Raw genomic sequence first — 24,960 nt, 5'->3', positions numbered from 1 at the left:
TTATTTTTAGGAGCTTGGCTATAACATTAGCTGGAACATCCTGTACATAGAAAGCTTCGCTTTTCAAAAATGCCGGGTGCTGGGAACTTGCTTCAGAGTACGACTAGCACTGCACGTGTCGTTCCCAGCGTGAGAAAACGCCGTCCAAAGTCTTACAAACAAGCTTAGATAGCCTGCCACAAAGCCGCCTGGCTCCCAGGAGAAATAGCATTACTTATCTGCAGAAAGCCTTGTCATGTCCTATCACTAGCATTATCTTCTGCGATTTTTCTGACCGCCCTGTGCCTGCTGACCATGACGCTACCAGGATTTCGTGGGCGCCAGCTGGTGTGCACTGATTACTATGCGGAATCGCCACCAGTGTCTGCGGTCCCTCTGCGTGAGTAGCCAGGATGGCGCGTCAAACGCGAGTTGTGATGGCATAAGATTGTGCACCAAACCCGGGTGAGTAGTTGCCTTCCCTAACTTCATTTCGGATATTTGATCCAGTCGCCCCTGCGTGATAAGTACCGAATGAAAATGAAAAAAAAAAAAGAAGTTGTGGCTCACAGCGCATTTACTTTTCGGGAACATGTGTTTGGTAAACAGAATTCGTAAGGCCAGCTCTTGCAGAGAACGTAAGTTTTTGCGAAATAGGTTTTGAAGCAGTTAAGGAGACGGCGGTAATCTTGAAAATCCGGGATTCTATATACATTCTATTTAGTAGAGTAGTTTTCTGGGCCAGTTGGTGCATGGTAAACGTATAATGGTTTCCAGCAAGTACGGACGCGAACACAAGTAGAAACGGACATTCTACATTCTATTCTATATTCTATCAAGGCACAGGTGCAACGGCATCTGAGCGCTGGAACCGCTGCTCATTCCTCACACATGTCTTTTAAGGATAATCAGATATTTTAACCTTTGAAAATATGTACGTTGAACACCAGCCATTGTATACATGTAATTTTTTTCAGTTGGCGAGTGTACGTTTATTCAGCCATGTATTTTAAGCAGATACACTTTAATACCTTGGTGGCTTGGACTCATTTTCATATCCATGGAAGAATTGCAGTTTATAATTGCAGGCCCTATCTTTATTTTGATTCGCACATTATCCGCAGCTACTGGCTGCTTCAGTATAACCATTTGGTTTCCGTACTTTCTCTACGCTCATTGGGGTGCCTTTTCGGCGGTTATTTCCACATATAAAGTCACGCGCAGTTGTAGGAAAATATAATTACAAGAGCGGTAAATCCTGGCTGAAGGGTAGAAAAAACACGCCTGCTCAATCTTTTTGCCTGCTTCGTTGCTCAGGATTTTTGTAATTCTATTGGCACTCCTACAAAGAAGTATGCAAGTCAATTGGTTAACACTTCCTTACGATACATTTATTATTATGGACTGTTCATTATGAGGTTACAGACGGAAGAATACGGGGTTAGCGTGCGAATGCGGCGCCTAGGCTGTAAGATAAGCCGCAGAATTTCAGACGCCCCTCTTTCTGACGCGCAATACAGGCGGAAGCTAAGTAACCTCGTTCTCTGCAGCAGAATATAGTTGCCTACAAAAAATACCAAAAAAGGGCATCACTTGAAAGAATGACTTGAGTAGTGTAGCAGAATGCATCGGGTAACCTTGAAGGAGTTAAGATGGCGGCAAGATACCAGACTCCTTGTCGCCATCTTAACTCCTTCAAAATTACCCGATGCATTGCCACCACACTACACAAGTCATTCTTTCAAGTGATGTCTGTTTTTAGTCTTTTTTTGTTACTCGCGCACTGACCGGCTCTTCTAAAACCACAAATTCCTGCCGCGAACGACCCCCTGAATGCTCCCTAATCTCTCGCTCCCCCGACAGCCTCACATGCCCTTCTTTTTCTTTTCTTTTTCTTTTTTTCCCTCTTGGTCTCTTCAATGTTCCCCTTTTTTTTTCTATTTGTTTTCGCCCAGCCTCCCCACTCTCCTGCTCTTGTAACCTAGTCTTAGTACCCTAGTCTTACAGACGTCAGGCGACAGGGCTCATTTTCTTTGAAATCTCCCCCTTTACGACCGGCCGCCACCGACAACAACAGGACGTGACGTCACTCTACTAACCCGTTAAAACTAACATATCGACGATGACGAGGCCTCTTTGACGAAGAATGGTACTCCTATCGAAACGTTGGCCGGCCTTTCTGAGACAGCTTATCGCTATTTACAACCACCTTCACACCACCTTGCGCCACTCCACATCTCAGCCCCACTCTCGATTTTGTATTACCTCCTTGTATGAGATTTTCTGAAGCACGCTTTTTTTTAGGCACACCATGCCCGTGCACTTCTCCCATCTGCATGATGCTCGGGCATGTAAAAATCGGCATCGCACCTGTTGTCATATTTCTTTTCTTGGTAGTAACCGTGACCACCCGCCATGAGCTTCCAAACACACATATAGTAACTATTAACTTCCAGCAAGCAAGCCAACGCCAATGCCGACATCGCGAGTGCGTCTAAGGTGTCTTCAATAACGGTACTTAATTGAAACCATTTTGGCGGAATATTGTTGCAGGCTTTGTTAAGCTACACAAACCGCAGACATAGTTCACGGCGACTGCATTGTTGTTCATGTCGTCACCTTGCTTCTCATACAGAAGGTTCTGGTGGTGCAATCACAATATCAATGTTGTATTCTAAGTTTGCTGCACGCTCAGCTACATCCAGAGCATCGCGCAATGTCACTGCACTGCACCATATCAAGTACACCAAACTTTGAATGCGTGTTCCGCTCTTGGGAATGAAGCCCCAGATTCGACAGTTGGTTTCTAACGCGTGCACAACACATGAACTAAACACTGTGAAAAGCACAACGCAAATATATAAAGCAGGCGAGCAGACAAAAAGGAAAAGAGAGTGCTCGTCCCAGTTCTTTACGAATCCGCAGTTTTGCTGGAATTGGCACAACATTTTTAGCTATGAAATAAACAATAGATTTTAACCTGTGTTAGGTTGTATGTGTGGGGCCCTCCGTGCACGGTACAAGAAACGAAAATAGCCAAAACGAAATATTCAGCTCTTCGAGACGGAGGGATACAAACACAAGTGTAGTAGTTACAGTACAGTGTGCGCTAATGTGTTTACCCATTAGCGTCCACTGCGTCAATTGCCGCGCGACTGGCCGCTCGAGGCGCTTTGCGCGTATTCGCGGGCTTCTTTGACGCTCGGAAAAACATTTTTATGCAGCACGCATTGAGCAACATAAAGCTGTATCGGGAGTATTTTATATTGCTGTACAATTTTCTCATTGACGCTTTTATTCTAATTATAACATTTTTCAAGTTACTTTTGCGCTTGAGTGCACAAAACGACGATTTTGTAAGAAAGTAACTGGAACGCCGATGCATTTCTCCGCAGGATTCGGGGATTAATATCTCGAAACTGGTGTCACCTAGAGAATTCATTCCGAGAGGGTCTGCCTTGCGAACTCGACGGCTTGAATTTGGAATTTGCAATATGGGCAAGAAAGTAATTAGTTAAAAACCTAATTAGTGAATCATGATTAATTAGTCGACTATGCATTTCCATTTTTCTTTTGCAAGTAGTGTCGACCTCTACGGGTAAACCAGCTCATGAACTAGAATTGGGCTATTCGCGACAGGCAACCTTTAAAAATTTTTGAAAGTGTTCGCTGAAACCCCCGGTATACACGTAGGAACAAGCATACGAAACGGAATTGCGTCCCTCTTGCTAAGTCGCGGAGTAAAACAAAGACTCGCAGATATTCGGTTTGTGGGTTTTTATTATTTCTCTAACCATTACATCGTCTAGTTAAGCAATAGATCAAACAAGTAACTGCACCAGCCTTCTATAATTCTCGAGGTCACGTACCGCGGTGAGAGACGTTACAGCAGTGCGAATTACGCAGACGCACTTGTGCGTCAGGCCTCGACTCTCCGGTGGGGAGTGCGGCTCCTTCGAGAAGAACGGCGTGGGGCGTTTGATTTGAAATTTCTGTTGTTTTTGCAGCTCACAACGGCGCAATACTTTGCAGACGCGATCGTCAGTGCGCAGTTTATAGACTGCGCTTGTCTGTTTAAAACAGCCAAACCTGGTAAATGGCCGTTGTAAGAGAACTTATCATTTGATGTACAATATTTGTTGCTTACTCTCCGTATGAAAGCGCAGCTCACCATTTATTCCGTACTAATCAAAATTCAGGCAGAACTCATCTCACGAGGAATATCGACATCGATGGTAATCTTATTTGATGAAGCTGGTGACATAGCACATTACCAACGCCGAAACGCTTCATGCATGTGGCTTCCCCTTGACATGCTGCACCATCTCGTGGCGCCGCCATGAAGTCCGCGCGTGAGACGTGTCTCAGTATATGTTGGGACAAGATTGTCTTGATTGACATGAAGAGGTTCGATAACGCCCGCAGAAAAGTTATTTAAAAATATTTGTAATTAAATGGCTGTACACACCCAGTAACACTTATCCAGTGACACAAGTTGACGGCAAAGAGGTCTACTGAACAACGGCACATATCCAGTGTCACACATAGTCAGTGAAACAAATGGATCCGACGGCTGGTTTTTAACATGGTTCCGTCAGCACAGTAGCCCGATGTTTTAACCATTAGAACATGGGCTACCCAGTGACCGACGCTGGCGGAATAACAGAACGCAAATAACAAACAAACTGCAGGGACAAATACGGGTGCCAGCAAAAGACGTCAGAGAAGACTATTATTGCTGCTCGCGCTCGCTCTGCTAGGCCGTTAACAAGGCCGCTTTCATGTCTGTGGACTCCTGTGACAAATAATGTCTGGAGCAAAACTTATGCTTGCATTTGGTGGAGGTGCTGGTTCCACTCTCCATCTTCGGATTACGTACCCGGACTCTAGTTCTGGCCGCGGCTATGCCTGACGGCGTCGGACAGCAAGATGCTACCTCGCCCCCACCTGTCGTCTGTGCCCACATAATGTAAAGCTATTCCAATATGTGTTATTGTAATATCCTCACTTCAAATTCAGAGTTACGTAACCGTCGACGGAAGGGTCGGGCGGTGACCCGCAGCGTTGTTTCAATCGCCCAACCAATTATGCTCTCCTCGTTTATTGGAAGTCACTTTTGTTTGCTTCCAGAGCGAATAAGCCTCGTCGACCTTGATATGTTTTTCTTATCTAATTGGCTGACTAGAGGCGAGGAGCCCGCATACGTGGAGAAGGTATTGGGTAGGGCCGAGCTAGCGCAGTGAAAGTAGAAAACCTGGTGATAAGGGTGGGGCCGGCGTTTGCGATTTGCCCGCTTAACTTTGCTTACCCTTGCACGGCACGCTTGTTTGTTTGCAGTGGCTGGTCGAAACTCGCGGCAGCGTGAAATGGAAGGGTAAATATGCCACCGAAACACATCCTCAGCCAGCAAGAGTTGGCAGAGCGATGTCGTATTCGTGAAAAAAGGGCTCGATAGCGTGATATTGCCACACAAACATTTTTATTATGCGCAAATAAATCCATTCTTCTGGGCAGCTCCGAGTAGCCAGTGCCAGAGTGATCGGCGGGTAGGCATCCTCGCTTCCTTTCGGAATGATGCACTCTCCTTCTGTTCAGAAAAAAAAAGTTTTGTCCAGCATGTTAATGCAGCTTTAATGCGTACACGTCACTTGTACGTGGTGAGTTTTCGTGCCTTTGTGACGTCGCATCACAGACAGGCGAAGTGGGCGAAGCTGGAAACATCTTGGCCAATCGCGGAAGACTAATAGTAAGAAAGGTGTAGAATCGGAAAGAAATCTTTTTTGATGTTGTTCGGTCTAATCATGCCTATTCAGTGCGTACACGTCATATCAGACGGGCACTTTTTGCGGTTTTCGCAATGTCGCGTGACAGACAGGTGAAGTGGAGGGGGCCCGAAAAGTTTAACCAGTTTGGATGACTTACTGCAGAAATGAAATAGAAATAGTTTGGAATCGCTTTACATTATAGCGCCCAAGTCTCCGGCAATTCCGAAGGAAAGTTTAGTTTTGTTCGGCATATAAATGCATCTTTAACGCGTACGCGTCACTTTTACGGGTGGGTTTTCGCGGTTTTGTGACGTCGTGTGACAGGAAGGCGAAGTGGGTGCAGCCACGAAGCTTTTGACCTATAGCGGAGGGCTAACGGTGAAAAAGATGTGGAATCGGAAACAAATACTTTGGTTTCGTCTAATCATGCATAATAAGTGCACACACGTCATGTCAGATTGGGAACTTTCGCGGTTTTCGTGACGTCCAATCAAAGATAGGTGAAGTGGGGGTACCTCGAAAAATTTTCGGCCAATGGTGTAGGGCTGATTGCAGAAGTGGAAAAGGAACAGTTTGGAAAATTTTTAGGCCAGAAAGAAACCAAAGAATCACACTTCTCCGCTGCTCAGCAACGTCGTTCGTAGTGGGGCTTATAGCGCGTGAAGAGACAAGGACGAAAAGGAGACATATGACACACACAGTAGCGCTTGTGTGTGTCACGTCTTCGTTTCGTCCTTGTCTTTTCACGTGTTATAAGCCTCACGATGTCAAGCCATCAAGCCCAAATCTGCATTACAGTCGTCCGTAGGGCCCAGGGGCTCTACCACTTACAAGAGGCTTTACCAAAGTGCCGTCATATAACGTGGACAATCGGGTAGAGAAAAATGAAAACTTTTTCTTTTGATTTCTGCTGTCCCTATTGGTCCCCTCCATTCGGTTCACCTGATTCTTCTTTCCTTTGGCCACTACTTACATTGCAGCTTCACGTCAAAAAAAGCATAGATAAACGAAAGCGAAAAGATACACAATTACAAACAAGTTAAAGTAGCGTTTCCCTTGCATATTTCTGGAATCCGCGTGCTACCCGGTCTCGTGCGTTCTCACGCAAACGACATGCTCGAAAACGAGCCGCGTACCGTTTCCATCTGGGCTACTCGCTACCATACGCGACAGCCGTCGCAAGCAACGCGGCCTCCGTTCGCTCATCAGTTCGAGAGGACCGCTGGCGGTGCGTGGCTTTGTAGCCTTTGTCTAGTTGGTCCAGCGACGCCGCAGGGCGACGACAACAATCGAGACCGCCGCGACGTGTGCGGCGCTTCGCGGAAATCATCAACCAGTGGCGCGATCGGAGATATTTTGTTCGATACGCGTTCTGTTCAGTTGCTGCAACGTCACAAAGTTGCAGTATGCAAAATTTGTGACAGCGGGGCGGAGAGAGCAGCCAATCAGGAAGCGGTGACCTCCCCGGAAGTTTACTTCCGTCGTTTGTCGACTGCTTGCAGACAGTATACTACAAAACGAAATGTTTCTCGTCTTCCAAATGAATGAAATCGTTACCAAAAAAAAAAACGTATTTTATCTTCTCAAGCCCAAACACGTTTTCAAATAGTAGTACGTGTGACTACTGCAATTTATAACTATTAGGTTCTTCGCCTCGTCCCTAGGTGGTGTCGCGCACAGCGAGAAGAAAAAAGAAAAAGAAAACGACAAGAGGAGTGGCGCACTTTTCAAGGGGCAGCGACAACATTCCAGTGGCTCGCTGGCACCAATGATGTTGTCGATTTATCTGTGCAACCAACGAATTATTTGTTTCGAGAAACAACAACGACGCCGGAATTCACTTTCTGCCATTTCTTCAAACGCGTTTCGCACCGCCACCCGCTCTCCTCTTTCCTCTAGAAACGCCAGCGCAACCACCTAAGTTCCCAACGCAAGCGCCATTTTCTCGAATTAAACTATGGATCGGATTCAAACGTGCTATTCCGCAGCCGAAAAGGCCGCCTGTTGGATCCGATCCAATCCACCAGACGCGCCATGCGAAGCCGTATGATCGCTCCAAACTTCTCAACTCCCGTCGCGTTCGGACGAAATGCTCGGTGCGCGGATGATTGACAGGAGCGTGTCGTCATTTTGACGTCACCAAAAACGGGGCGGCGCCCCGCGGCTGGCGACGTCGGCGCGGAGTAGGCCAATCGCGCGCGCCGGTAACCGAACGAACGCGCCGAACAACCATCTCCGATCGCACCCCTGGTGACAGTTACGGCGCTTCCTGCTTAGAAACTCGTCCGACCCGCCTTGCGCAGCACCGACCAAATGCCGGGCCAGCGGCCAGCAACCACTTAAAAGCCAGCCGGCAGCGTCAGAACAGGATGGTCGATCCGTCCGTCCGTTCCGCCTTAGCCCGGCCACGTGCGCACGCCCAAAAGGCGGATAGTGTCGCAAAATTCGATACACGCTCAATCCGCACGAGCGGATCGCACGCGCATTCCTATTGGGCGATGCGGCCTGTTGACAGCTGGCAACCGTTCGGCGGAGCAAAGGCGTTCAAGGTTGGCAACGACCTTTGACAGCACACGACACTGGCATATTTTTACAGATGTGGTTTCAAGTTTCCGCGTACCGGTGAAAATGCGATTCCAGGCTGCCACATTCTGTTCTGCAGCCGTATGTGTTGCATTGGCACCGTCATTCTTCTTCGAAACATTGCACAGTCGTCTTACCTGCGCCACCTTTTACAGATGTATTGCAATCGCATGCACGCGACGTATTCTAGGCTGATTACTTTCAGTGTGCGCTGCTTTGGCTGGTTGAACAAAACCTCTCTAATTATCCAACGTGCTGCGTTTTGCGTCACGCGAAACTGATAGTGTCGCTGGAAGCGCGGTGGCGCGGTTTCTGTAGTGGTAGTGACAGCTTACAAGAATACGGAACGCGCGCACATCTGTCGCGGAATGCATTTGCGTAGATCACCAAGACACACCTTTTCACCACTGAGCACGCGTGTGAGGCTCCGAGTACAGCTTGCTGATACGCTTGCTCGTGCTTCTTATTTTTTTTTCAATCTGCCAATTTTAAGAGAGTGCTTAAGGCAGTTGGATGCATGGAATGCCTTTTCCTTTTTTTACAGATATAAAGGCACCAAAGGATGAGGCATGAAACATGCACCTTAAAAATTTAATACTTGCTCCTTGTAAACTTTCAAAACAAAATATAACCTTAAATGATGTGCTCAGCAATGAATGAAGTTCTCACCCTGTGCAAAAGGTTGTGCATAAGTGGTTAACTTCATGCAGCAAGGAATTGAAGGTTAAGCAGTGAGTGCACAATTCATTATGACTGGCTTAAAGCAATATGTATGTATAGCGGTGACCTTATGCAGATATATGTATATTCATGAGATGTTTCCAAGGGGAGTTTATTTGAAAGCATATAATTTACATTGAGAGAGAGAGAGAGAGAAAGAAATGATAAGAAAACTTATGTTGAGTGAAATCGAACAATTGCATTCTTTCTTGCCAGCCTGGGGGGCCAATATGTTGCAACCTTACTACTTAATATACCTAATTTAACATTTCAACAATGTACAAAAATTACCAAAGCGCACAAAATTAAGCAGTACCTTGACAGGCATGCTTCCTCTCTCACCCATGGCAACAAACAAGGATGTCCGACTTGAGACTGTTTGATACTGTCAGCGTCATAGATGCGTGTTACTATTTTGATTGCTCTACATATAAAAAATAGGCTCTACTCAGGTTATATGAGTTGGTTGGGCATGGCTGCATGTTGTTTATGTATTTATGCACTAACAACATAACTAGCTCATGCACAGCCATATTTTAGGAAAATGAAAATTGCATAGCACAACATAAACAGCTGGCCAGTGCCTGCATTTATTTGAAAGCAAACCGAGATTGTCAAGTGTAGCTTAGCAGTGAGTTCAGTGACCTTTCGTGGTGTGAAAACGTTGATGTAGTTAGTAGTTTTGTGTTTGTCTTTCTTAATTAGTTGCTGTTTTAACATGCGCATGAAATTGAAATGAAGGCACATAGGGCAGAAGACAGGGCCACACAAAAATAGAGTTAACAAACAAAATAACAAACCAGCGAATTCAGTTCAGCTCAGTTTTGTGAATAATGCACAAGGTGTTCTGCATAGAACTGAAAGATTGTTGTGCTCCCTTACCTATTCATTATTCGGGTAGCCAAATGAATGATACCCCCTTTAGAACTGCGAGAGCACAGAAATTGGCATACAAGAGGCCGCAGTGGCTCAGCCTTTGTGCCAAATGTAAGATTGTTCCAGAAGAAAGCATGGATACTGGTGAATTGGGTATGCATTCGCATCTACTATTCAAATGCACACATCACAAGTAATTTCTCATTCCCTGATGCATTGCTCACCATTGTACAGACCTTGTCTCAGCGTTGTTGTGCGTAGTAATATAACTTGGCAAATCAAACCTGTGGTCATTCAGTACACTGGAATCAACTTTGCATGTGGGTTAGATAATATAATGCTCTTACATATGGGCCAGCTTAGTATTATCAGCCGCTTTGTTTACTTGTCGTTCATTGTTATGCCTGGACTATACTGTGCCACTGGACAATGCTGTATTCCTGCAGGCATGCTTGAACAGCTTGGCTATGCCCAAACATCCCTTTACATTGCGCTTAAATTGAGGTGGTGTAGATTTGCTCTCAGAATGTGCTTATAAGCATAACTGCTGAGCATTCAAAAAAGCATTTGAAATGTAAGGGTGGATACTCAGCTTTGCAGGTGTGACATTTTACATTTATAGTGCAAGGACACATCGATGGACAGGAAAGATACCGCACAGATCCTCGTGTTGTGACCTCGCAGTCAAAATGCGAGTAGTTTTCTGTCGTTTTTAGCTATAAACATGTGAAGCAATCTGTAAATTCAAAACTGTATTAAGTAAACTTAGACACCATGAAAAGCATTATAACACTAAGGTGTACACATTTTTTGTCACATCAGCTCTTTGTGGTGCAGATCAAATATGTATACACGCTATTTGTAGCTAAAACAGCATGCATTTCACATTTAGAGCTCAGAATATTCAATAGAAAAGATTTTTAATGTGTCAGACATAGATATGGTACCTTGTCCAATGCTTTGCACACAGATAACTATGCTTGGCACAATTTGAGTAGCACATTTATAAGAGACTACTACATGCAAAATCCGTTTTGAACCTCTCCTTTGATATTCTACCCTCCGACACAGAAGCAGAGACTGGAATTTTTCTTTATGTGAATATGTAAAAGGAAAACAGGTTTTTGGCATGACAGGTCTCAATCTTCCACTGAGGGGACTTATTACATACTCTGAATGTGCATTAATTGCCGATGATATATCTTCTAATGTTAAAATAGGTTGTTCGACATAGCTTTACCTGATTATTTTTTAACTTAGCCATAAGTTCTCTGCCCTACTTGTATATACCTCCTTCAGTACTGTTATCTGTGATGTGCCTTCATTAGCGCAGTAAATGTTGTGAAAGCTCTTAATTCATAATGCAGGAAGCCCATCCAATATAAACAAGAAACTTGCAGGCAAGTTAATCACGACAAACCGGCTGAGATGGTGGTACTAATCTACTTGTTTTCGCTTGTGATAGCACAAGTGTTCCCACTTGTGCTGCTGGATCGTTGTGACCAATATGCTCGCGAAGGTTTGGGTCATTCACATTTTAAGAGATGAGTAACTGTTACATACGTGCAACATCTTCCTCTGCCTATATCAATGACTTAACTATATGTGGCAAGTTTAGCTGCGCAATTACTGGTGCAGCTGAAGTGATGTGTCACACATAGTTTCCGCACACTGCCCGATTGGCGAAAAGCATGCAGGAATTGGTCTTTGAGCTATTGGTTCAACGGTGGCTTTCCACTAAACTGGCTGTTGAAGAGGCAGATTTCACTTCATCGAAAGGCTCATGTGAAAATGAGCCTCGAACTCATGACCCCAAATACTGTCACCATGCGTGACTGAAGAACAACACGTGACAGAACAATGAGCAGTGGAATTAATCTCACTAGTATACAAAGAATTGCAACTGCATTCAGTATTTCACTGCTGGTGTACTAAACACAAACCTTTAATGAGTTGTTTGGATGGCATAATCAACAAGATCCCTCTAATAAGCTACGGAAAAAGCTAAATAAAAAGCAGCTACCCCAGGTACAGCATTGGCCTAAAATACGCATTCTCACATGCATTGAATACAGTTCCTAAATTGGTTTACATACAGGTATGAAATGTTGTAACTGCACCATGTGATAAAATTTTAATAAGGTCAGCTGAATACCACATACAACAACTTTAATGGGTATAGTTGGTGCAACGTGCCTTGATATTAGAAGTTGTGCTGTTTTATTCACACACACACGTGCACGTAAATGCAAGGTACACATACGTTTGTGTTTGTGTGTTACTGTGTGCATCAAATGAACAGCACCACTTTACAACAAGCCATAAAGACAAATAATTTTTTCTTACCAGTCTAATTCCTATAGCTACGCAGCGATTTGTTTTCCCACATGCAGCAACTCAACTCCGTGCATAAGTTCAGCTGATGTTGCTAATCTAAGCTAGACATAGGTGTCCTGTCCAGAATATCATAAAATAAAGAAGTTAGCATGTGTACGGGCCTAAAATTGATGGTTTGGCAATATCTTGTCTGGCTGGGTAGTAAATTTATGTCAAAAAAGAACAATTTAGCACACTGACAAAGCAGTGTGGCTAACATAATATAGGGAGCAGACACTCTGCCGGCAGAGTCACTTGAAAATTTTGCAAACAGTTCGTTCTCATTGGCTGGCTTCCGTCACATAACTAATGCTGACATAACTGTGAAAATTTGTGTTCAGGATAAACTCATAGCAGCCAATAGAAACGTTTTATATAGCAGCTGACTTCTCAGGAACAATGCACTGTGGCCATCAACATGCTAAAGAATGACAAGAGGCAAGGTCCCCCTTTTCATAGTCTGGCAGTGCAGCTGAAAACGGTTCATTTAATGAGTGCAACCGTGGCCTATGCAAAATAAAGATCAGTCAGATAGCCACTTATAGCGTCCTACATCCCACACCCACGAATGATAGGTATCAGTAAGCTTACTGGCAGATGAAAGTGCACTGGAAAAACATTTCATGGACATACTTTGCAGGCCCAAGTCAGTTTAATACACATTATTTGCTAATGACTGTTGACAGAATGAACACGAGGAAAGGAAATAAAGCACTTATCAGGCACATAATGCTGGTACTAGTGCTATTGTTCGCTTTACACTGAAGGCTTGTGCCAAAACAGGCGACACGAACCAGATAATCAAATAGGGTGGATAAACAAAGTAATGACAAACTTTCGCTTACCGAATTCTGCCTGCATTAGTAACGTGACCATGGCTAGCCAGTCAGGAAGAACTCTGGGCGAAATTTCTTTCACGCAGTTCTGCTGGCTGCTCACCATACCTGTGACACTTACTTACTTGTTACTACTCGTCCTACGTGTTCATTTTTACATTCATATTGCTTTTTATCAGCAAACGTAATATTTTTACTTAATAAGAAGATACTATCCAGTTCTTATCTATAACATATTCATCTACCACGCAACTGGTGTCTTCGCAAACTGGCTCTGTGCTTAGTCACTAGTCAAAAACAAGCAGCTCAGAATTTTGGCTATGTAAGCCGCTTGCATCACAAAATATAAAACAATGTACTTTGTGAAATCTAGAAATTCTTGCTCTTCACACTAATGTCCACATTATGAAAATCAAGGCGGCCAGAAATTTGCAATCATGACATTAGTGCTCTCAGGCGCGTCCACATTTCACGACAGCGCTGAACGTCTTGACGTATGCAATTATTATGATGTTCTTCCTCCACCGATAGAAGCATCTTCAACCGTGCAGTAACAACGTTTGAAAGAAACTATAGATGTACGAAGCAGAAATGGCCGGTGTGATAGGGCTTATCTGTAAGGGTACTAAATATGGAAACGCGATCGGCAACACTTCTGCACAATTCAATTCTGAGCACACGCACATCGCGTAGAACGAGTACTTCAACACCCAGCAACACTGCGACACATCGCACATAATATCGCGGTTTGTAGCTTGCAAACGCACTTCATAACAGCAAGAACACAGCTCGAACGTCGCGGTCACCTCGGCGCGTCGCAGCCGGCAAAACGGCTCACGCGCAGTATAGCACACGCAGAATGGCAGCGATAACGAGGTGATAAAAACTTATCGCTACTGATCGTATCATTACTTCTGAGAGTTGCCAAGGGCTGGCGTTCACGACTTCGCGGCAACGATCCGCATACACAGAACAGAAACCAAACGTGTTCGCTGGGGGCGCCAATCGGACGCTACTTATTTCGCCACGCCTTGAACATGTGTGCTGCTCAGAATGCACGTGTATGTGATGGAGTTCTCGTCTGCGACACACACGCGAAGCATGGCACAAGAAATCACGAAGTCGATTGCTTCAAATATTTCTTCCGACGCTATCGTAAACACAACACACTTCCTGCGCTCCGTCTGTTTCTTTCGGCGATCGCACGCACTGACGATGCCTGGAAGGGTGCACCGGCTTGCTGCCTTCGGTGACGAGGGTGCCAGATAACTCTACTAAAAATCATAAGGAGAAAAATAGTCTGTTTCTTACGCGGCTGTAGCTTACGCCTCGCGTCGATCCCCGCTTCGCTTCGCTTCGACCAAGCGCCATATTTGCTGTGACGACACCCGATACCATCCGCCCGCCTCGGACAAGCCATGCTCAATCCGCACGAGCGGATAGCAGGCGCACTCCTATTGGACGAAGCGGTCAGTTGACAGCTGGCAACCCTTCGGCGGAGCAAACGTCTTCAAGGTTAGCAACTAATTTTGACAGCAGACGACACTGGCATATTTTTGTGGATGCAAGTTCAAGTTTGATGTAATAGTTCTGCGTAACAGTTCTGCGTAATTTTCCCCCATTATTAAGTTCAAGTTCAATATACAATTAATTTCTCTATCCATCTATTTATGTATTTAGAGAAAGAAATACGAAGAGCCACGGCCGAGACATCAATGCGTGTCTTCTGCTACGAACCCGAGCATACACTGCCTAGCTGCACCGAGCATTTGCGCTACAATCCAATGGGACGTGCAACTTTGAGGCATTACAGAATCCTGATTTAATCATGCATAATTAAGAACGACCACAAAACTTTTCCGAGCATGTGTATTTCGGAACGAAATGGCTTTTTTCGAAACAGTAACAAAACTTCTCCACAGTCAGGGAACGCCACAGCCTCGAATCGAAAGGTGCTGTGACTATTTCGTCATACGGCTGCCGCATTAATCGCTTGCATAGCGCTGCTTGGTTCTTCGCATATTGCGGGCTCCGAAAAATTTACCGGTCTGCTGCAGGCAGGCTTTGTGCCTGCCCAGCAAATTACGAATTATGTACACTTGTATAAGTAGCGAAGTTTCTGAAAGGCACCGGTTACGAATACCAAATATTTTCTCATTTCGAAACACATAAATACAAAGTTAGAATCTTGTGTTTTGGTGTTACGAAGCCAGTAAATATTTGCAGATATTAAATGCTCGTGCTTGCAGTGCCAATCACAACTGAGGAGCATTAGAATAAGAAATCGGAGCGTTTTCGCATTTAGTCATTTTTATTTATTTATTTATTTCCTCAGAGGTGCCTTGTTGAGACATTACACGAGGTAGTGGGTGTTTACTTGCCAAAAAAAATAATACAATTTACGATGGGATGTTTTCGAGGAGCCCCTCGAACTCATCTTATGCTCCGTGTCAATGACAGTAGAATGAAACAAGGTACAACATGTCACCACATACAATTAGGCTTAGGCTTGAGCTTGGTGCACTCTGCAAGGACGTGTGCTAGAGTGCCTTTTGATCGTCTGCAAAACGGGCACGAAGTGTCGTGCTCTGTTGGGAACATGTTGTGCAAGAGCACGGGATGCGCTAGCGACCCCGCTTGCGTGCGTCGCACGATCGTTTGCTGCATACGGCTGAGTTACGGATGCGGACGGCGAAGCCTGCATCTGCCGCTTCACGTAATGGCAAGCGGTAGTTTCAATTCTATACCACGCAGCTGCAGTGGATTCGTCGTCCGTTAGTATGTTGCGCGGCTCAGAACTAATAGCGGATGGTCGTTTGGACCGTGCGGAGAAATTATTGCCGTCGCAACGGCGACGATTTCAGATGTCGATGGTGAAAGCTAAAGGAACCAACGCGGCGAACAGAAAGCTAGCGCTACGGGCTGGAGAAAGCCGCGGGAACTCCGGTGGCCAGCAGTACTCAAACCCACCACGAAGCCACATACGGCCTGTTGTTTACCGGATTTAATGCGCTGTATGCTCATTTCACATGATTCCGCAAGTAAAAACATGAGAACGGTATGAGAAGACGTTGCCTTGCAAAGGCTCATTGCTTAACGTCATACTCCCTGCTAGTCTTTCTTTTTTCCTTTTTCGTCCATGGGGCGGCAAAGAGACCACTCTCAAACTCTTTCGGACTTCTTGGCGCTTCAACACGCGTGAAGTAGCTTCGCCCCTGTAGCTGTCCCTTTCTATATAAATGATTATGCTTATTTAAGCAACGACATGTACTATCCCTATTCATTTTTCACTTGTACGTAAATATAAACTAGAAGGGCTTCTTTCCATTATTATTATGTTATCGCCTGTGCTGTGTACTGCTAGCCTGCCTAGCGTTCAGCAGTGGACGAGGCTGCTATTTTTCGCGGTAGCGAGGAGCGGAGGAACAATGCTGCTTTTCTCGCGACTGGCGCGGGGTCGAAGGACGCTTCACGGCTTTCCGACGCGACTCACACAGCGCTTTGTGGACGGCGGTCAGCCCCAGGGCGAGGCTAGGGAGTGCGCGTGCTGTGACCAATCACCGAAAACACGTGGGCGGCTTAGTGGACACAGAAAGGGGTCGGGTACACTGACCCAGCGACGTCTGGCGGACGACTCGGCAGCCGCGGACATGTCACCGCCGGCGTACAAGTGTGGCACGGTCAGTGTTGCTTCGGCAGTGTGTCCGTCGGACGAGACAGGTTCCTGTCCAAACCAGGCCGGATTAACGAATGGCGGAAAGCACGAAACCGGAGTCCTTCGGCACTCCCCGGTAGATCTGGCGTGCAGTAGGTAAGCACCGTTTCTTTGAGAAAGGCAGGTGACGGAGCATTTACGCGTGCCTTTTGGGACTGAAAAGGACGTCCTAGCCCCGCGACTTCACGCGCCGCATGCCCCCCCCTCCGCACTCAGGAGGACATTAGTGGGCGCCAGTAGCAGATACAGTTTGTCTCCAGTTAGCGTCGATATAGTACGCTCTGTTTCAATTTTTCTTAACGTTGTTCTTTCGTTTTCCTGCGCAGCGCCTGAAATTATTTCGCATAGTTCTGACACGACATTTTCCTACTATTTATTTTTGCATTAAGTGAATTTCCTGCAGCCTGAAACCGCAGAAAACCTAACATACCAGGGAGTGTCAGAGCGTCGTGAATAATTTACTATTATAGGTGTTCCACGACAGAGCCTCAGTTTCGTTTCCCAGGAGGAGGTGTACGTGTCCCGACAACACGACGCTGAAGATGGCCACAAACTCATGCCGACATTCTGGCACTTGCTTCGGGTCATTCGGGCATCTGTTACGCTGCCACATGGAGTCGCGAAACGAGCAACAGCATAAGCGACAAGGTCGATGTAGCAGACGACCGAGCGAGTGACTAAACCTCGCCATTTTCTGCTCCCTCGTGACCACCTCCTGAGTAATGACGTCATTACACATACGGGAAAACCAAAACTGGGCCCGTATTGACATGAATTCTCCTGCTAGACTTGTTCGTAGGAGTATATGCAAGCCAATCGTGATTTCGGACTTGTTAACAAAGACGACTGCGGTGGGCAGATGGGGAACATCCTTTTTCAGAACTTTAGTAGAACTTAGAAGAGTGGGCACGTGGGTAAAAAGTCCTCGTGTGCTACCTAATGGCATCAAGGCTGTCAGGTTCGATACCTTCGCTATGAGTGAACGAGAAAAGGGAAACCAAGAAGCTCGATTTTTGCTAATCATGACCACATAAAGCCAACAGACAAAGAGTAACTACACTTATGAACAAAAAGTATTGCCAGTAAGGCTCCTGGTTGGCAAGTACGTATACAAGGTGTTGCCCTGTATACCGCGCGACTGGCCGCTCGCGGCATTTTTCTTGTATTCGCGGGCTTCTTTCAAGCTGGGAAAAACGCTTTTATGTAGCACGTATTGAACAACATAAAGCTGTATCGGGAGCTGCTCATGTTTCTATACAATTTCTCATTGGCCCATTTAATCTAATTATAATATTTGAGAAGTTCATTAATCAATAGTAATTGTCTAATTAGGCAGAATGCAAAAAATTACCTCAGCATCTCCAAACGATGACAAATAACATTGCCTTGGTTCAGTCCAGCTACGTGGCATTTGCATATTTTCAAAGCATGGCTCAATTTACGTGAAACACGCATAGACGACCATATAAAGCCAAGAGAAGATGAAGCCAAGTAAAGCAACGGGGGAAATTAGTTGTGGCTGAAATTGAAATGCAGATAACCAATGGGGGAAACGGGAAATGACAGTGGACGAAAAAATAACTCGCCGCCTGTGGGAAGCGAACCCACAACGTCTGCATTAAGCGTGCGTATCACTACGACTTGTGCTACGGCGACCGCTATCGATTCGTCCACTAACTCGGGTGTTTACTAGATCCAACACTGGGACTGTTAGCCAGCGCCACCCATAGCCGTGGTGGGCGGGTGTGGATTATTTCTTCGATGGCGTCACATCACATGTGTACCTTCATTTAACGCATCAAGCAATCAAAACCTAAAAATGTCAGTTCATATAGCCACAGCAACGGGTCCGGACCTTACGCGCGGGTATGGGTCTGCAAGTAGTTGGATGGCAGAGCGCAGTTCCATTTTTGTTTTGTCGGAATACTTACCGTGTTGCAGTTTCACAGGCGCGTATATACATGCTACCACTGCATGTAAACGTGTTTACGAACTAATGAAAAGCCATCGTGACAACTGCTTCTCTTGCTGCTGTGCAGTGATCGCTTACAATGTATAAAAACAGTTGGCGTTGTTTAGTTTGCCCAATTTGTCCACCGTTTGACCTGCTTTAATCGCTCGGTCAGTAATAACAACACACGTGGTGATCCATGTGCCGTTACTACTTAGGGTCCTGCCTTGTGAGCAAGGTGTTCGTACTTTGCAACACAGCCCTTCTCTCCAGTGCGCTCATCGAGCCAGCTTTCAGTGTCACTGCAGATGTCTTCGCGAGAAAACGAGGGAGTATTACCGAAGCAAATTTGGAAAAGGCAATTAGTTAAAATAAACAACGTGTGAAGCGCGGCGTAGGACGCATTGAATAAACTAGTCTAGCTCGTTCTATTTACTGTAGTTGTGCAGTTGTAATAAATGTGGAACGGAAAGTACCGTTAATTTTTATTACTTATTTAGTTATCTTCATGGGGCTCTAATTATTAACCGTGATCAGCTACATTTTTTCAAGGTGTTGCAATGTGTACAAGTCTGCCTAGAGTCCACACGATGTGTGTGTACGGTGGAAGTTGGTGGACTACCCTAAGAATGTGATGTGCGGCCCTAAAAATTTTGGCCCTGCAAAAATCTTTTCATGTCACCTGAAAGTACCAGCACGTCAGTATATGAAGCATTCCCAGTGCGGTCTCGTAGTGATGGCAAACGCTATCGTTAGTTCATGCGCCTCCTCAGCGCTCGTTCCGCAAACCTGGCTGATTTAAGCCCGTATGATAGTGAACCAGTTGCTTTTTCCCAGAATGTTCGGATTACGGTTCTCCGGTCCATTACAATGCGACTCAAAGAAAGGCATTTTATGTGACGCCGGCAGGTAGCTTTGACACCCTTTCACGCCTTCAGCTCGATCGCCGCCCTATAGCCCCACGGGTTGCGTCACATCGTTAAGGCGCAGCGACAATTTTTCCTTGGGTTATTGCGTGAAACAGCAACTTACGTAAAGCATTGAATTGGCGCGTAACTAACTGCCTCCTTTGAAACGGTATTTCGAGCGTAAAATTAGGAGAGACACCTTACGTTCCGACGCCCGTCTTGTGCCACCAAAAGCCGCACACCAGCGATTTCCAAGAGCTCCTCGAAGTGGAGAAAAATGCATTTGAAGGCAGAATAGGCTATTTCAGAAGGCACCTCAATGCGTTCAACAGAAGCGGACTTATTCGCAATCAAACACGCCCTTCGCTTTGCTTCCGCTCGCACGGCGAAGGCTACGGCGGAGCGGGGCGTTCCCATAACGCCCCAGCTACTAAATGTAACCGCGGCTTCCAGTTCTAATTGCATTACGGTTGTTAACGTAGACGCCACTGTTTCCGATTTCGGCGCCTACGACGCGCCAAACTTAAGGTGCACGCGGTTGTCCTCAGCGAGCCGCAGTCCGCTTAGCCAGTGGACTCGTGGCGGCACCCTGAGGCGACCGCGGTATCTACGCTACGTAGAACGTGGCCTCCGCGATCGGCTCCGTTCCGTTGCTCCGGCCATTCCATTCGCACGGAGAGAGCGTAATCGGAGAAAGTGGTGTGACTGCTCCTCTCGCCGCACCGTGGCGCGCGCAACCCAAGGCTCGCTTTGCCTGATGCGGACGGGCGCAGAGGACGAAAACGCAGTTTTCGCAGTCTGTGTGCGACGCGCACTAGAAAATTATCGCACAGCACAAGTAGCTGACTGGTGCAATTAGGCAATTGCTTTTTAAATTATGACGAAGACTTAGGACCGGGGTGAGGCAGATCGTCATGAGAGCGTTCGTTTCACAACACACAGGCAATTTTCTTTATTTCTGTAGCCGTGCATGGTTTGAAAACACGGAACATTTTACAGTTGAGCGGAAAGGATTATTTTTTTCTGCAGTTCTTTTACATATTAGTTTAGAACCTGAAATTACTTTTGATATATAGAGATCAAGGAGTTCTGTCAGTTTTCCTCTAGAAATGGTACAAATGTGATTTGTACTTACATGCGTGTAATATGTTTAGCTTTTAACGCTTGCAGATGCCACTGAATGCATTGTCCCACTCAAATGTCGGGCTTCCTTTTTGTAGATGGCTCTTTTGTGACGCGTTCAAATGTATCATATTGTACCCCAATCCTGCTACAGCCTCGAAAGAGGCTAGCAGTATCCCCAAATAAATAAAAGCCTGCAATGCATAAGGTTTTTTTTTACGTTGTGCATGGTTGGAACTGAGGCGAATTTGGTCTCGTTTTTATTCTTTCGCGCGCGGCAAGCAAGAAAGAGGGTTTAAAGCGCCGAAGCTACAGCTTGGCAGGAGGACAGATAAAACCATTTGAGGATAAATGACATTTTATTTACAAAGGCAAAATCGGAGCCATATTGTTCGGCATCCGTTTTTACATTGTGTTTATTTTAAACACGGAGCACTTTCCTGTGCAGTGGCTTGCAGGCCAGCTTCTTGCGGTAAGCAGCCCTGTCTGTCACAGTAGCGCCGACGTTGGCGAGGAGTGGCCTCATGAACTTATCAAACACTACAGATAGTGTGCTTGCGGCGTGGTCCTCCCTTGCTGGGCAAACGAAAAGGGGGCACTGCTCTAGTCGAGGCAATAACAGTTCAGCCAGCTGCTGACGCACGTTGCTCTTTTTTATGTGCGGCAGGGCAATGTCAACAGCCTTCTTAACGGTCACAAGGACCGTGACAAATTCTGACCTTGGGAATGTTAGCCCACCCCTTGATTGCAGGTCAATAAGCCCCATCAGCACGGGGCTGGGTCCATCCGACTGGTGGAGGGGAGGGCAGAAGCTGCATGTTCTCCGCTCCTCAACTGCTCTCGCCACGAACCCTGCTATATAAGCGATGCTGGCATTTGCTATGGTTGATGGGGGCCGCTGCACTGAAATAGAACATACCCATATTAGTATATGGAGCTAGACATTCTGCAATGTATTCCCATTTGTGAAAGCACAAAAAAAACTGCTTTTGGCACTAACCTATAAAAACGTTTCGCAGAGCAAATTTTAGACAGCATGTAGACAAAGCTTGTGCATAAACCAAATATGACATTTATCATATCGCCACTCAACGTGCATTCCCTCAAAATTTTCAAATTTTGGGCATTGATACCACTCAGTTGTTATAGCCTTGACATAACGCGAAATGATCGCTTTTTGGTGGCACTTCACATGGGTGGAGTAGGTGAACGAGTGTGCACTCACGAGGCATCGCTTTCAGGGATGTGAAGAGCTCGTCAATGTGCATCACAAAATCTTCAGTGCCCGTGAACCTGAAACAAAAATATGCACACTATTCATATCAGCCAAATATATGTATTAGACGAATCGCTGTTGGCTGCAAAAGAACAGCACTAGTAGTCCAGCGAGCCAGCCAAGCGTAAGCTCTTGAGAAACATTTGATGCAAGATATACCTGGCTGGGGCAACTTGCGCTGTCTCGGTCGAATCATGCGTGGTTGCCTGTGCTTTTGCTTCAGCCGGAACATCAAATTCGGAGGACGTCACATTCAGGGAGGCACCATGCATACTGCAATACATGTAAAACAGTTACCACCACTACTAAGCAGCAGCCACATAAAACCAAAAACTGCTTGTAAGACATATTGCCCATCGGCACAGCAGGATTTGCGTGCTCGTGTGTTCTGAACTGTAAAAAATTCCAGTCAGCCGGCAGGCTACAACACTAGTAGCTGCTCGCATCGTGAAATCTTAGTTGTGCAAGGGCCTGAAATGTGATAAGCTTTCTATTTTGAAACAAGATACAACCAGTTCCCAACTATGAGCACTCGTCCCGGAGCTCAAATAAAATGCACGTACCTCAAAACATTCTGTCCGTTTTCAACGTTTGAAGCTTGGGATGGGCACAGGCTGCCAGTCCGCAAGATCCTCTCCAGGCTAAATGTCACGGCTCTTGCATCGAGACAGTCGTTGCCGCCAGCCATTTGCCGCAAAGAACTGAAGAGGAGCTCGACGGGGTCGCTCGAGAAGTTCCTTGTTAAAACATAAAAGAAGCCGCTCTCGAGAAGGTACTTAATGCATAGTACCGTAGATTTGCTTGTCAGCAAGATAGCTTCGTAGGTTTCAGCACTAAGAAACTTTTTCCCGCTCCTTTTACAGGCATTGTAGAGAGTTTCGAGGTAGTCTGGGAACTCCTTCTCAAGCCATTGTAGGCGTTCGTCGGTAGCGCAAAAAAAGTGCATTTGGTCAGGCTTTCTCATATGCACATGTGCTGTTCGGTTGGCCACATTGTGGATGGAAAACCACTTCTGCATCATCTTCATAAACAATATTGTTGCGTCTGCGTTCCTGAACTGTTCTGCCTGAGGGTGGTAACTGGGGTATTCTTTCAAAAAGGAAAGCGCCGAGATAACTTCATCGGAAAACAGCTGCACTGCTCTGCCCACATGCATCTTCTCAAAATTAGTTGGCTCTATGTGTTTCTGTGTCAGGAATCGAACTGGTTTCACAATCTCGTTTTTTTGAAGGACATAGAGCTGCTTCACAAACTCTCCAGTTATTGGCTGACTGCCATCTGTCATTTCCCCGTCCAGAAGAAGGCTTCGCACGTTTTTTATAATATGACACTGGTCAAAGGACAAGAATAGGCTTCTTTCTGGATCACATGGATGACTGACCACTGGCTTGAGGGAGCCATTGCCCAGGTGGCGCATCATTGTGACATTAATCTTGTGGTTATCCGTGACGATCCGGACGACGTAGAGGCCACACTTTTCAACTTCAGCGATCACTTCTTTTGTCAGCTGATACAGGAGCTTGCCACTTAATCGGTTAGTGAAGAAAAAGCCACAAGGAATTTTGTACGACGTGGACAGGCCTGTTGCAACGAAACACAGCACCTTGTTGGCAAGCACGATGTTGTTTACATTCTCTCCTGTCCCAGCGTCTTCTCTCACAGTTTGCTGACCAAAAAAGCAGTCCATTTTACGATCGTAGATGTATTTGGAGCTTATAGCCATTTCATCCACAATAATTGAGGAAAACCGCGCTTGCTCTTTCAGCTGCCCCACCTCTTGCTTTAGGCGTTCTTTCATTAATGGTGTGATCCCACTTTCACTGTTGGATTTGCCAACATAGCGAAGTAGCGTGTTTTTTGAAGGCAATTTCAGCAGTCCTCTGTTGCGTATGTAACGGTATGCCTTAGGGGACAAGTAGTACAAGACTACACATTCCCGGACAAAGTCTGGAGACCACACGGGCCGTTGCCTTGACGCATTGGCGATCTGTTCCGCTAGGCAGTCTTCTAAGCAGAACTGGGCTGTGCCGACCTTGTCCAAGCACTTTCTCAACGCTGAGTGGAGAGCGTGGTTTTCAAAACCACTGAGCTTCTTTTTTAGGCGGCTGTTTTCTCGCTGCAGTCTCCCGATAGCATCTGCTTTCCTGAACAATTGCACTCTCATTCGGTTTATAGTCCTCGAATCCGACTGCTTGCGCGGTAGAAGGTCATCGGTAGTTTGCGTTGCGCAATCAAGCGCCTCACTATACTGCATTAATTCACCGACTGCATCTTGTGCACTTGGTTCCTCATATCCTGCACCTTTAGGACTTGCTTCTTCATCTCCTAACAAGGGTGCATGAATCAGGCTATCTTCATACACTACAGCAAACGAGCAGGCAGAAGTTGCCGAATGGCCTGTGCTTTTTTCGCGACCACAGGCTGAACCAGCAGCTTCATCAGGGCCGCTTGATAAATTTGATGCCCTTTCTTGGTTTGGAGTAGAATTCTGCGTGAATCGCTCCAACTTGCGCCTTTTTTGTGGCTGTTGTGGCTGCATGTAGCTTGGGTAGCCCGCGAACACGCTCGGAACAGCATCCCGTTTCAGGTGCCGCAGCTTTGTGGACCCCAAAGTATAATCCGAATCTAAAAAGTGAAGGCTGCAGACGACACTGCTAGCAGACTTGTCATTTGGGACAAAATCTTTTCTTGATATGGCCTTCAGCCATGCTTGGCGGCGATCATCATTCGCGGGAAATTCGTGAAAACTTATTCCAAGTTTCTTTTTTCTGTCAGAGCGGCAGAAAGGTACGCAGCAGTACATTTATCTGCAAAATACAGAAGCAGATAGGATTGTGGTGCGAAGCTCATGAC

The 24,960-nt window shown here is 46.0% G+C and overlaps 2 protein-coding genes across 2 annotated transcripts in view; one reads left to right on the top strand and one right to left on the bottom strand.

Annotated features, from left to right (window-relative positions):
- Nucleotides 1-270: 270 nt before the first annotated feature.
- Nucleotides 271-24,960, top strand: part of LOC129387217 (uncharacterized) — a 90,791-nt gene continuing 66,101 nt past the window's right edge. Inside the window, exon 1 of the mRNA XM_055075978.2 lies at nucleotides 271-444. The gene's annotated coding sequence lies outside the window, so the exon portion shown is untranslated. The remainder of the gene's footprint in view (nucleotides 445-24,960) is intronic.
- On the bottom strand, nucleotides 21,180-22,639 carry LOC126538466 (uncharacterized). The gene is made up of 3 exons (XM_055074844.2): nucleotides 22,267-22,639; nucleotides 22,057-22,124; nucleotides 21,180-21,734 (listed from the first exon to the last, which is right to left on the bottom strand). Exons 1-3 carry the CDS (start codon nucleotides 22,389-22,391, stop codon nucleotides 21,253-21,255), a joined length of 675 nt encoding a protein of 224 aa, XP_054930819.2. The 5' UTR covers nucleotides 22,392-22,639; the 3' UTR covers nucleotides 21,180-21,252.

Source organism: Dermacentor andersoni, chromosome 2, assembly GCF_023375885.2.
Source record: "Dermacentor andersoni chromosome 2, qqDerAnde1_hic_scaffold, whole genome shotgun sequence".
Classification (NCBI taxonomy): domain Eukaryota; kingdom Metazoa; phylum Arthropoda; class Arachnida; order Ixodida; family Ixodidae; genus Dermacentor; species Dermacentor andersoni.
This window is presented reverse-complemented; position numbering and strand designations above follow the sequence as displayed.

Excerpts from the sequence above, each read along its gene's own strand:
- LOC126538466 (XM_055074844.2), bottom strand. The coding sequence starts at position 22,391 with ATGTATTGCAGTATGCATGGTGCCTCCCTGAATGTGACGTCCTCCGAA. Across the intron at positions 22,125-22,266 it reads GCGCAAGTTGCCCCAGCCAG|GTTCACGGGCACTGAAGATT; the intron begins GTATATCTTGCA and ends TTTTTGTTTCAG. Across the intron at positions 21,735-22,056 it reads ATCCCTGAAAGCGATGCCTC|TGCAGCGGCCCCCATCAACC; the intron begins GTGAGTGCACAC and ends GTTCTATTTCAG.